The sequence below is a fragment of the Temnothorax americanus genome, unplaced genomic scaffold, assembly GCF_048541705.1.
Source record: "Temnothorax americanus isolate GAGA-0224 unplaced genomic scaffold, ASM4854170v1 Scaffold7, whole genome shotgun sequence".
In the NCBI taxonomy this organism is placed as follows: Eukaryota; Metazoa; Arthropoda; class Insecta; order Hymenoptera; family Formicidae; genus Temnothorax; species Temnothorax americanus.
The window spans coordinates 179991-194665 of NW_027509792.1; the positions used below are offsets into that span (position 1 = coordinate 179991).

Genomic DNA, 14675 nt, shown 5'->3' on the forward strand with positions numbered 1-14675 from the left:
ATTGCACACTCACCATTCGCCGCGTTGAAAGCAGACACCTGCTCCCTGACATTAACGCCGTTCAAGGGTGGTTCCGGAGGCGGTAAGGCAGGTGGTGGTGGAATATGTCCTCTAGGGCCTCGGGGCGAGCCACCCGTGACCAGTTTTCCCATTTGCAGCATCTTCAGGTCCTCGACGAGGTCCTGCGCCGAAACACTCTGACATTGGAATATGTGCATTTCCGCTCGCTGGCCAGAACCACTATCGTCAGCTACCGTAAACACTAAAATGTTGTTGTACATCTCCATGGGATCTCTCGACGTAAATGCCGTCGGTTCTTGTATCAAGGAAGCCGGAAATCGCTCCATAATGGCCTAAAATTATCAATCGTATATTACGTTAACTTAGGTGAATTAGAACCGTCGATTGTAGTTTGTACACGCAGTAATTTTGCGAACAATCTATACTTTCTCAAGTTGATACACGTTGATATAAGTTACATAGGTAATTCTCAATCAATTAATTTCGTTTACGACTTACGATATCACTTTATTATGGCCTCGAAGATTGTAACAGTTCTTTATATCGAGGATCGAAGACGTGACAAAATATATGGATTTAATTAAAAGCATCGTTAAGTTCCGCAAACACGGACCCGTTTTCCGGACGCCTGTGTATTTACGCGGCGCGGCGGTAGAATCTGTACGGCGTAAAAGAGAAAAATTACCCCTGTTTCGTTGTCCATGATAAGGACCCAGTTTCGCTCGAGACGGAGCTGCATTTTTTGACTCCAAATGCCATTGCTTTTTTCCAGTTGTAGAAGGCGGCGCATACCATCCGCCGGATAAACAATACCGGTTTCCTTCGTGACGGTGAACGTGGCCAAGTGCTCCATCATATACGTCGGCTCCGAGCTGCTGGCGCGACCGCCAGAAGTGCTCGACGGTCCACTGGAGCCGCCATCTGAAATGTGAGACGTGCCTTTATAATAATTAATCCATATACAATTCTTCTTTCGATATTCCTCATTTCTTTGTTATTTATCCTAAGATAATACAAAGTGCTACTTGAATTTTCTTTCGATTTTTTTTATCAATATTAATTTGCGCATGTCATAATAAAATTAATTCTTTTTTTGCAGAATATTTTTTCTCATTCTTTTATATCTAAAACAATGCATTGCTATTGATATTTTAAATTTGTTATTCTATTCAATTTTGTGTTGGAGTTTACATATGGCATTTCGTCTTAATTTTCTCCAAAAGATTCGCGATAATCAGGTTTAATTGCCAGACAAACGGTACATTAGCGAATGATAATTTATTTCGAAATGTAATTAACTTGTTAGTTCCACGGTATAATCTAAATGAGCAGGTTGCTCACCTTTGTTATAAGCGGGGCTGTGACCACTGTTGTAGTACGGCATGGTAACCAGGATGTGCCGCGCTGGTTATAACTGAAACAGAGGAGCCAAAGTTCCCATTATGAAACGTATCGCTAAAAGAGGCTTTGAATTATGTGTCAGGCAATAATTCGTCACGGGCGAGTAAGAACGTATACGAAAATCTTAATTGGCCTTCAGAGTTCGCGTTCGCAAGGCTCCGGTTAATTTATGCGCGTCCGACTTCGCCGGCCGTCTTTTCATTTCAGATCGGTGCAGTTCGGTGTAGTCGTAAAGATATCGTTATGTTGCCAGGCGCAGAGTATCCGAGTTCGATAACTTAATGACAGCAACGACCAACGTCGATACTCGCACGTCGCACGTCGCACGTCGCCGCGGTCGTATATCCGGCTATCGGGTCAGCAGTGCCATACTTGGCGCTCAAGAAAGTCAGCAGAAAGCAGCAGCCCCTTTGCCCCTCGCTAAAGTGAAATTCCAATGAGTTTAATTCGTTTGCCAGACATGTCTGGAATTTCTCATCTTCCTTCTTCTTCTTCTACTCCCAGTTTACTAAACTTCATTTTCGAAGGTGAAATCATGGAGCTAATCGTGTTCGCTACTCGTTCGGACACTCTACTGCCGTTTGATTGGCGCGAGAGCAGTCTCGTCCACTTTTCACTTCCTTCTATACCTGTTTCGTAGTTGCATTAACCGCAATCTTTATGCACGATTAACGTGCCTTGAAATTTCCTAAATATCATATCCTTTAATGTAATATTTTACGTAATATATCAATATGTTATCTCTTTTTATTAAAATTAAATAATCTATAGATATGAAATGCTTTAATTGTCGCAGTTAAAGTATAATTTCTAGATAGCTTACTCATTATTTCAAATATTTTATATATATCAAATATTATATTGTATATATATATATGTATTATTTTTTGTACGAGTATTTATGAATGCAAACTATTTATGAAAAAATTAATTAAAATAAAAATATATAATTCATGCGAATGTAATTTGTTTATAAAGCAGAATATTTTGTTGAAATTTTGTATATCGCGTAAGTAATTTCGGAACTGTGAAATGGTTGTCGTATAATATTTATCATCGCGTGTAAATTGATGCGTCATAAAATCTACACGCTCGTCGATGGATCATTCCCGATAGAATTAAGAGAAACTGAGACGACAATTCGTTTTTGCATAGCTATGTGCGAAGAATGTGAATATCTGAATTTGTTCCTAGAGAACGTCCTCCATAATATTCTCCTCTGATAGAGTTAACCGCACATGCAAACGCGCAACTACTTGAAAAATATTCGAATAATTAAAAAAAAAGAAGAATGTAATATGTATAAATTCAAAATTAGTGATTTTGACGTATATACATACATATTATAATAAAAGTTTACGTCAAGTAAATATGTGTATTTTGTTATCGCATCGTGTTAAATCAAGATTTTTACAAGTATTCTGTTAATTTTCTTTAATACTGGACGAGTCTTGTGATATTACGTAGAGTGTAAATACTTGCTCAATGAGTCCCGTAAATACCTTCGGCAACTGCGAGTTGTCAATCGCATTTGCGTAACTATACATTAACGAGTTCACGTGAATGTAATATCTCGTTGGTGAAAAAAAAGTTATGCGTTTCCTGCGATATTATGCAATTCAGTTTATACGCAAAGAAATCTCCATCAAAGATGCTTATAAAACTTTGCAAGTTTTCCGAAAAATAACTTACGACATTGGTATATCTATACAAATATGATAAACTAATCACAATTAAAATAAAATAAAAGTAATTGTGATTTATATATAAAAAATTGTGATTTATAATAAAAAATTATGACTACCCTCTCTCTCTCTCTCTCTCCCCCACACAACGTGCGTGTTACGTGAATATGTGAACGGTAATATTTTAGGAACAGCGAGAAATCTGCAGAAATTTTTCTTCAAGTTTCTCTTCATCTACTTGTATGGATCTTCGTCTCTATTGGGACAAGCATTCTTCGAGTCATTAAATTGTGGTTTAATTGTTTAGTTGACTGCGCCCGTTTATAGTTTCGAAAGTGCAAACAAGCGCCTCTATAATCGCGCGAGCGCGAGCGGTCAGGCGTTTCGCTTCGAAATTTTCACTCGCGATTCTTTAATGATTCGGCAGCTAAGTCGGCCGCTAAACGTAAATCTATTCGTCGGCACGTAAAAATGAGTAATAAGGAGATGCTTGTTAAACGATAAATAATTTTGATTCGCTTTCACCGACGTCGACAGGTTGTTCGGAAGCAATTTTGCAATTCACGACGGGATTGGATACCGTGAGAACGGAAAGAAAGCATTGTAATATGACAGGCACGTCGATCGGTTGTCATTTCGCACAATGACAAGTAAGTAGCGCTGTTAATATGGGCTAGACTATTCTTTACGTCAAATAACTCGCGCAACTATGTGACGTAATTAAAAAATGCTTACAGTATGTTAAAAATTATTAAACATTTCTTACATAAATAACAAATCGCTATGTAAAGTAATGAACAATCACAGGATGAAAGATATAAATTAACAATCGGAGCGCTTATCAGAGCGCTTACACGTTTCGATTATTTCGAGTATTTTGAATATCGGAACGATTCATGATTATTTTATACATTGTTCGATTTAATATCCGGCGAGTGGAATAATATCAGATAAATTATCACAATAATATTTTATGCAACACTTCATACGTTCTAATGAGGGAAGGAGAGGGCAAGAGAGAGAGAGAGAGAGAGAGAGAGAGAGAGAAATATGGTTGCCTCTTTTACTGGCATCCGCGGTCCAGGCTGTCGTTTCATTACAAATACGTATAATTTTATGTGCTAGCGAATTTGGATCACAAAATTATCACGCGTCAAGTCGATCGATTGATACTATTGCGATACGTGATCCGAGAAAAATTGACGTTTGGAATCGTCATATCGCATCGTTGGGAATGCAACTTGTATATTTGCATGTAACAAAAAGGATTATTGTATTTTTTTTAATTACACTACTATCCTGACTGCAGTTACCGCACTATTGAGAAAAAAGTCGCGCAAAGTCCTGCTTGACGAGTTATAATAATAATTGTATATAGAGTCTCAAATTTTGTGTATTATATACCATTGCACTTCCTTTCCATAGATTCTTTGGTCAATCGACGGCCGACTTATTCTTAGCGAGAAAGTTTAATAAAATATCCATCTATTTTAACCTTTTTAATTTTCAGCTTATCGCTATAAGATTTTCTTTACGTCATTTTTCTTCAGGCTAAAACTCTATATGCTATATTTTATAAGCATAGAGTTATTTTAAAGCCTAAAATCATTACGGCTTTATCAATTCTGTCACGTTCATGTATCTGTACATACATACACATTTTATTATTTTTTATATATTTAGTCATATATTTTTCAAGTTTATTTCCTTGTTTCTAGTATAAGTTTAAATTAAAAAAAGAAATAATATTAATCTAGCAATCTAGCGGAACGGGAATTGTAAAAATGAGGAAATAAAATTATACGGATATCGTATGAGATACTAAATATAACTATTTTGCCGGCGAGGTTCTCACGCACTGTAGAGTCTGCAGACTGTAGGTAGCTACGACTCGACGTGAAAGAATTCCTGTTCGCAACGCGGTTCTAATGCTGGCCTAAGGATCTCGACGGAGGCCTAACTCACAGCAGTCACGGCAAAAAGGGAAGGGAAAAGGAAAGAAGGTGAGTGGGCTTCGGTGTGTATGCCTCTCCGCGAGACCCAAGTTACCAATGCGTTTCGATCCTGCATACCAGGAATTCCTCATCAACGCTCTGAATTCTAGATTTTAACATGTAACCGAGAATCCCTATTCACGGAATCAACGATATATCAGATGTACAGAATGACGTCAACAAAAACTAACGAGTTATTAGAATCAAAATTAATTGTATACATTGGATATTTTTTTTAACTTTATATATAAATAGGAACGCAATTTATTGTTCTAACGAGAGTTGGAGATTTAATAATTCTTCTTCCAATCTCGAGAAATGAACGCGAATCGGCTATGCAAATGTAATCTCGAGAAATGAACATAAAATTCGTGTGGAAGAATATGCGCGTATCCAAGTATCTCTGAGATATCACTTCGTAAAACTTTGTAAAACTTTGTAAAGATTGGATTATGCAAATTTTGTATCGGCGCGGAATGTTAGCATACGAAAAGGATATTACAACATCCGAGTTCTCATTGAGAATACAATTTTTTTTACGTCACCGAAGAGATGCACCTAGACGTCCAAAAAAAGTGTGGAAAAAGAATAAAGAGTATAAGTATATTATGAATATGTAGTACATATGCGTAAACGTACTTCGCGACAAATTTATTTATGGATGCGGACACATCTCGCGCAGAAAAATTTAATCGTGGAATGCGTCGTATCGTGGATCGCTACCTTGAATGTACTTGACACCTACGAACGGTTTAACCTTGGAACCACTAAATTTTGCGTCCAATCGTATCGTAGGAGCGGACAAATATACAAATATACAAATTGATTTTATGCAAATCAAGATTTTTTACCGCACCTCTCCCTCTCTCTCTCTCTTTCTTTCTCGCTCGCTCGCTTTTTTTATTACATTCCTTTGATTTCTGCAATTTTTTATGCGCATATGTGACAGTTTTTTTCGCTTTAATTACAAATCTCGAAAAATAAAGAACGTGAATTTTACTTGTTCGATATATATTGATGTATCGTGGAAAATAAAATATCTCGATAACTCGTAAGAGTTTTGGCAATGTTCTATTTTTACTCCTTACAAACCGTACGAACTCTTTTTACGTACAAAGTGGAAAACTCTAAACGTAATTTTCGCCTATGCCAATGGGTTAACAACCTTGGACATGGTCGAGATGTTCCACGCACTGGCGACGGAAGGGAATGCGAGCAAGTATTTTGTTGCTCGTGTGCGCGAGCGCGAGCGCGATGATAAATCGAGATGATGCACATTTTACGATCCACATATACGAACGTTCCGTTAACGAAGGTATAAATTTCATTTTTTCCGCGGCATATTCGTGCTCGACGCGATACGTTGTGTCAAGAGCCTTTAAATTAAACGACGACACGACTAATCTCGGAAAAACGCACCGTTTGCATCCTCAGCCCTTTCTCCGTTACGTCATTCCATTTTTATTTAATGGTCCGTCTATATTAGGTATAACGAGCAGTTACGTATGTGATTGTGAGAAACAGGAAAAAAATAAGTCCAAACATCATTATAATTGCAATGAATTAAACTCCAAGTTCCAATTCCGTAAGTGTGTAAGTTGAAGAATAAGTTCGATTCTAAAGAGTCCAAATAATTTTTATATTATCATTTATTTGTTAATTCTGTTCTTTTCTTTCAAAATCCAAAGAAAAGCGAATTTTTATTTTATTTTATATCCTTCCGCTTCTCTCCGGTGTAATATTCCCGTGACGTATAGACAAATTGATCGTGCCGAAGACGTTACCTCGCATATGCCGCCGCTCTTTTATGGAACTGAGGTTTCTCGAAGTCACGGCGCACCTCAAGAATCGGCAATGCACCTCGGGAATGCAGCACGAGCCGCAATTATGTCTGGATGCACCATGCACGTGCGCGGGTCGCATGTTGCATCGCGCGCTCGAGAAAACGTAATCCAGAAGAATGTCTCGCGATTATGATTCGCCGTCTCTATCACGCGCGCTCTTTTCTCGTCTCTCTATGCGTTTCTTCGATAAATTAACGGCGAATTAAAATTGGCACGAAACGAAAATATTGGAGAATTAATTCTTAAACTCTTTTGACATATCGCACAAACGTTTTCACGCGCCATGTAATATGTATAATATTGTCTATATATGTAATATTCTAATATGCTATACTTAATTACAATAATTATTATAATATATACATATTGACAGTCGGTTAATAAATATGCAAAAATTATCGGCGTAAGGTTCACTTTCAACTCGTCACAATTATAACGGCATAACATCTTTAGGTCCGCACACGTATACCGATCCTCTCCTTTACATTTATCCAGCGATTTCGTTTATGCGTGATCGGAGCTCGCGTGCCGCGACCGAGTGATATTATCGCGCGTTTTAGTCATTTTTATTTTTTTAATATATTATTGGAGCACACACACACAGCCGCGCGGCGATTTTACAGGCCAGTAGGCACAGGCGTGTATGCAAATCGCAGAAAACGTGGAAAAGGCATAGGCATCGGCATCGGTACACGGCTACGCGTAGCTGGTAGCTGCACGTAACCGTTGACGCGACGCGAATATCGCGTCGTGTTACCGTATAGCATTCGGTCAACGTTGGATATACCGTTGATGAATATTTATACGATTCTTATATGTATCGTCATTATTGAAATTGCATTTCGTTATACGCAACAATTCGTAAACTTTTCTAAATACACGTACAATTTTATCATTTTTTTAACACAATTTCTATATAATCATTTTATAGAATGTTAATATCGCGATTATATTACGGTACAAATACAAAGCAATCGTATGCGAATATTATGCCATCCTCCCTGAACGTTTCGCAATTATTACTTAATAATGTTTGTCAAGATATTAACTTTATATATATATGTATATGAGACGCATGTGGGATGCACGTGCAAATCGTAGAAAACGTTCGAAAAATTTTCAGTGATGGTAATAAGTCATATACGCAATCAATTACAATAACTTACAGAAACAATTCGATATAACGCCAATATTTTCCAGTTACAATCGATTATCGCTTATTTACATTTGTTTGTTTAAACTCGTGCTTAATGTTCTAGGAACAGGTAACAGATACTTGAGGTACTGTCTTTCTTAGAAAAAAAAAGAAATATTTTGATAAAGGCACGTCGACCTGGTGGGAAAATAAACTTGCGTAAACGATATTTCCACAAGGTACTAAATGAAACTCTTTAGTCGTTCCACTCTCATACATTACATCCGTAAGATCAGCACGCCGCGCCGGCGCGGCGTGGCGGTGCCGGTAAGACACGTTGAAAGTAAATAATAAATATCTAATAAAGTACATTGCGGACGTGAACGTCTATACGAGCGATGGAAAAGTAGAAAGAAAGTTACCAATGCACCTCGCGCATACCAACGGCGATCTGTTCGCGTCTCGTCGCGAACGAGTTTTGTAGTGAATGGACCGAATCGCGCGCGGCGCGAATCAACTTTTCACTCGACCGTTCGGTTCGTTGATTAGATTAATCGCTAAGGATCAATTTCATTTTTGCGCTCGATCATCTGTTTATCGAATGAATCTAATTCGTATACGACACGGTATTATACGTTTAATTCCATCGATTCGAGAGATCACTCGAGATAATTACACCCCGAGATCGAAAGAATATTAATTTTAATTGCATTGTATATACTTTACGCTAATTCTCTCATCGTATTTAATCGCATAAAGGTGCGAGCTGAAGTTTGACGAACTTGTAGTAGAAATCTTGTACTTGTTGGCGCGATCGACCGATTCTAAGTATATAACCGCGATTCTAATAATTTTACCCATCGGAGTAAATAACCGTGTCAAATGTCAAATGTTCTATAATTATTAAGAGCACTAGCTATAAGAAAATAATGTGATTAATGTCTAAATCACAGTGCGTAAGATATAATAATGTTAACATGTAACATGTTGTTCATCTCGCGTGGATTAACAATTAGTATCTAATAATTTACAAATTGTACATCGATATAATCAGAGAAGATACGCGTATTGATTTTTACACGCGTATTACGCTCTGATAATTGTACAGATTTTCAGCATTTCGGAATCACGATTTTGTCAAGGCTGTCAGAATTCGCAGACGATAGAGAATTACCTTTCGCTCGAAGTGCTCGAACGTAGGTAGGTAGTAAGTTATGTACGCGTCTAATCGCGGCGCGATCGCGCGAGGAGAGTCTCTCGTCGCGTCAACATCAAAAGGACTCGTTCGCACGCGTATAAACGATCTTTCGGAAAAACATTCGTATGGAATGCGATGCCCGTATGCCGAGCGCGCGTAACGACGTTTTCCAAATAACGGAGCCCGCAGGTGGAAAAAGAGATGCGAAGAAAGGAACCAGAGATTATAAAAAATGCATTTAAGGCGATTTCACCAATGGCAGGCGTGATATAACTCGCACCTGCGATACCCGTCTCTCTCATTCTCTCACAGTGCAATTTGACGTCTACAGAAACGTAAAAACTTTACGTTTACGATTTCGCGAACAATTTCACGAGGAATGCACTGCGCCGACGATACCAAATGCATATACTTATTGTTAAAGGTTTCAACGTTGCGAAAAATTGAATTGACTCAACTATACGTCAGTCGCTATTCTAACAGGTGTAATAAAAATGGAAATATCGATATCGATATCGGCAATTTGCGCTTTGGCGAAACGATTCGCCAAAGCTGCCTAGCAAGTATTGACTAACATATTTGCGGCAAAGTGATTTGTATAATGTCTTAAATAAGGTATGTAACAATGAAATTATTATCGGTACGTAAAGAGAAAAAAGATACAAATATATCCGGACGAATAATGTATGAAAAATTATACCAATGAACCCGAAGCCAAAATAAATAGATTCACAATGTGTGTCACGCCGCGGAATCACAGATGTACTAGGAGGTCAACAAACTACTGCTACGTGAAACTACATTTTCCATACGTATGCCAGAGTGAGAAAGCGGGGCAATATTGAAGGCAAATGCACGCAAAATCAAGATGGAAACGTTGCAAAATACTTTGCATTACAATTAATTGAAATAGTATCGCTCTGAATCAATAAGAATAATACGATTGGAACGTTTTGGTTTTGGCTCGTTCTAATTTTCCGTTACAATATCAGAAAAATACTAAAACACGAACAATTATATTAATTTCTGTTTACTGATTCTCGCGTCGAAGAGGATATTCAAATATCGCCGTACGATTTACGCGCGCTCTGCGCTGATCGTTTATCAGCGATATCAATTTGGGACAGTTAAATAAGAGTTGCTCGGAATATTTATCTTAATCCATTATTTAAAGCACACATATATATACACATGAGAACGACAACGCGTCATATTTCGAGAAACTCGATAAATTCTAAATTCCGCATCGACGGCATTCGAAGGGACGAGACGCGATCCACGCGTGGTATCCGTGTCACGACATCGTTAGTCTTACGTGGGAGATGACGTAGGCATTTCGTAGGCGTGAATTACAGGTGTCGTTCGACAGTGGGATGCTATAGACGCGACGACGACGACTCGAACAAGTTCGATCGGATCGCTAGATTCTCGCCGGCCGGCGCAGCGCGGCGTATTTTCTCCGCAATGTAGAAGTCGAATTGAAATTTATCTTCGTCGGTTGTCAATCATACGCGCGCGCGCGATCTTCGTAATAATATAACGTACATTTTCGGGTCTTGGAGATAAGCGAGGCAAAACGATTATGCGCGCCATTACCGATTAAAGACGAACAATACCTACAGTCGTGCCGCGATATAGGAATGCAGCTCGTATAAACGTCACGGGCGGGGAGCCGAGAGCCAACGGGCAACTCGGAGATGTTTATCGCTCTTCTCGCCTTACGAGACTAGTACCGCGCATACGAGACACAGACACGTCCGTCTTGGACTTGTGCCTTCCTTGTGCCCGCTCAATGAAAAGGCGCCGGCGACGTTACGAATTACGATTCTCGCGTGGCTCCGAGCTACGGATACCGCGCGATACCGCGAGGACTACCGATCTCTCTTTACGCGATGCTGGGCGCGTAACCGCCGCTTCTTAATCTTGACGAACGCGACGACCACCTTCGTGCGATTTGGATTAGCTGTATTTTTTTTACGAAAATAAAATAAAATAAAACAAGACAAAGAAGGGGACCGTAACAAAAACGAGGCTATTCTATAAACTATAAAGAATATATAGGAGTGTTGAGAAACGTGTAATTATACGCGTAACTCGTCTTCGTGGGATATTCACGCGTACGGTCACCGTGCGATGTACCTTTACTTTCAAGTTTAATTTTGAATAATATAGAATTAAATATTGGAGTTGCGCACGTAGTTAGCTATTACTTGTATATAACCGTTATTCATAGATAATAGATACATTAGAGTTACGAAAGTGCGATTCGAATTTGATTAAAAGCTTACGCCGGAGTTCGCGCGGATAAGGGAATGGAGATCGCACGTTTTACAATCGCGAGATAGACCAAACGAGGACGATCAAAGGTCGGCGATCGACGAATCGTCAGATTACGATAACGATAGCCCGATAAGAATTAGCAAATCGACGTTACGATAGCTATAAGCTACAGCGATCGACGTCGCGCGCGCCCAATATAGGTAGCGCGTCATTAACGTTCCCGTCACATTCGCGCCACGTACAAAATAATACGAATTTTGCGATTCACTTTTAAGGTTGGAGAGAGAGAATATCTTTCTATCGAAGAAACATAATTTTACGGAAGTCTCATTTATACGTTCGACGAAAACTATAACTTTTGAACGTCTTGCCGTTGTATCGATAAATATTTCGCGAAACGAACGATATTACTTTATTAATTTGCTCGTCGATTTTACAGTCAAGCTTCCATCGGTAATAGAAACTAATAAAAATGTAATGGTTTTAGCCGTTGTACAAATGCGTGCCACGGTATTTTTTTTTAAATATTTTAGCGAAGATGCGCGATAGACTCGAGAGAAATCAAGACCTAATCCAGATACAATGAATTATCCGACAATTAAGACTCCGTACCGTCCAATTAGGAATCCTCACGTAGTTAATTGCGCCTCGCGCAGGCAATTCTCAGGTTGGTTTTAACGTCACCGGAAATGTAATTGTATCTAATTATTTGCGCAGTTTTACTATTCAGATAAAATTACCCGTCGCGGGTGATCTTCGACGTAAGTACAGAAATATATACGTCGAATTATTTTCTGAAACGTATGCGACCGAAGAGAGATGCGTGCATGTATATTACGCATACATAGATATATAGAAAACGAAACGCGATCCGTGATTCACATTTATGATTCATACGATCGTACGACAGTAGGCGAATCGTTAATTTTCCATACGAGACACGCGATACAAATTTTTGGTTTTTGAAACTAAAATTTCAAAAAACTTGTAATTAAAACGTGATTTAAAGCCGGCAAATTTTCTCGGCCTTTTTAGCTTCGCGGAACGTTTACGCAACTTGGACTTAGACGGAGAGATTCGCGAATTTTAAAACGCTGCTCCACTCTAGCGAGCAAAAGGAGGGCGAGGGGTGTGGGGGATTGATACCGTCCAGTTTCGTTCGTACATCTCCCGTTAACGACGCTCATAGCGCAAACTTTGCCAACTCGAACGACGCGATTCGGACTCGAGATGCGACCCGAGAGAACGAGTTTCAACTTTGCTCCCTTACTCTTTGGTTTTATTTTTTTTAAGTACACCTCCCATTGTGCATCGCGGGCACCGGCTGACACCGCGACGTTCGATTCGCGTCGACGACGCGATCCGGAGTTAAAATGCAACGCGAGCGAGGGTGGTAGGTACGTCGAAGTTAATCCAGCTCGTCCAGCGCGTACGCAGCGGTGTGGGAACGGGAGCGGGAGCGGGAGCGGAGCGGAGCGCGAGCGCCTTTCGTCGGCACGATTTTTATCCGCCGTGCGTCTTCTCGTCGCCTCGTCGCACGCCGACGCAGGCCGCAGGCTTGCCAGGCTGGCCAGGCGCGCAACGCTGACGCTGGCTGACGCGGCCACGCACGCTGCGGAGGACGGCAACAGGTGTGCGCGACCGGGCGCGTCGCCTCGGCGCTCGGCGTTGCAACGGCCTCGGGCCTCGGGCCTCGCGATCGCGTTTCCTCGCACAATTTCCGGAGTATCGTCTCTCCCGTCGACGCGTCGACGCGAGATTCGCGTCGATCGGTCGAGGTGAGGCGCGCGAGCGCGACAAACGGGATCGCTTACCTTATTTACAAATTTTTCACGACGCACCGCACGCGCGCGCACGCTCCAAGAGACGGCGACGGAGAAACGAGCGGCGGAGCTACGACCCGAACATGCTCGACCGCGAATACTCCGGCGACTGATCCGACCGTAAGAGCGTAAAGTCGCGATCCGCGACGCACGACGCACCGCTCACCGTCCTTACCCTTACCTGTCCCAGGTACCGAAGTACCGAGGTTGGCCGAGGTGCGCCGTGCGCCGCGACGCGACGGTCGCGACGCGCCATTGGTCCAACGCCATCGGATACCGGACGCGAGACCAACGTGGCGCTCGGGCCCACTCGAATCTCGAATCGGCAATCTTCGCCGCGACGCCTCGGGATTCGGGATCGTGCGCGATCGTATTCGAGACCACGTTCGTCATCTTTGCAAACATCTTCCCGTCTCTCCAAACTTTCAAATTTTTTCAACGAAAATGAAACAACGCCAACAGGTGCACCTGGGTTACCTGGGTATCGTCGGACTCGGACAATAGATACGTAATTACACGTATATCGATGCGCGCGAGTGGCGCGAGTTGCACCCGACGCGCACCGCGAAAGACGAAGACCGGTATATCGGTATCTCGAACCGATGGAACCACCCGTTACAAAGGGACGTCGTAAGGAACGTGACTCGAGGGAAGGTGGGAAACACCCGTCGAAAACGTTCAAGTTTAATCGACCGGGTTGCGGTCGCGGGCGGTCAATTCAATCTCGTCGCGCGTATTTAACGAACGTCGTACGACGACGAATCTTCGTCCGATCGTCCAATCTTATTCGACAAGACCGAGACAAATTCTCAAATAGGACAGTAGCGGAGAGAATCGGAGACGGGTATCGTCGCACCTCGAGGAAAATGGTGTTCGTATTCCGGTCGACCGGAACGTCAGTCTCGTGGAAAAGAACGCGTCTCCGTTTAAAATTTATAAAAAATTAACTCGATAACTTGGAAAACGCAAATAAACCGTTGATTTCGTTACAATAATTATCTACGTTTAATCGTTCGCGTCGACTACGTGGCATTGGCAACGTTACAGACTTAATATTTTTACAAAAAATATAATAGACGGAAAAATATTTGTAAACCGTACGAGCACGTAAATTCACTGTACACAGAACTGACTTTTACATCGTTTTGGACCATAAATATATATATTTTTAACCTCCGGAGGATGGGAAGCCGTGAAAAAAACCTGCCTGTTAAAGGTTAAACGCGATATACGATACATTTCATACGACTCGTGCCAATTATCGTTCGTATACGCGCATACTCGTCGTAACTCA

General features: G+C 40.9%; 1 protein-coding gene across 3 annotated transcripts in view; it reads right to left on the reverse strand.

Annotated features, from left to right (window-relative positions):
* LOC143906146 (epidermal growth factor receptor kinase substrate 8) overlaps positions 1-13539 on the reverse strand; it is a 21314-nt gene extending 7775 nt beyond the window's left edge. For all 3 annotated transcript variants that reach the window (XM_077421983.1, XM_077421982.1, XM_077421985.1), the window contains exons 1-4: positions 13373-13539; positions 1363-1435; positions 707-942; positions 14-353 (exon numbers count right to left, since the gene is read on the reverse strand). In XM_077421983.1, the coding sequence (XP_077278109.1) occupies positions 14-353; positions 707-942; positions 1363-1405 (619 nt within the window). In that variant the 5' untranslated portion in view covers positions 1406-1435; positions 13373-13539. The remainder of the gene's footprint in view (positions 1-13; positions 354-706; positions 943-1362; positions 1436-13372) is intronic.
* Between the last annotated feature and the right edge of the window lie 1136 nt (positions 13540-14675).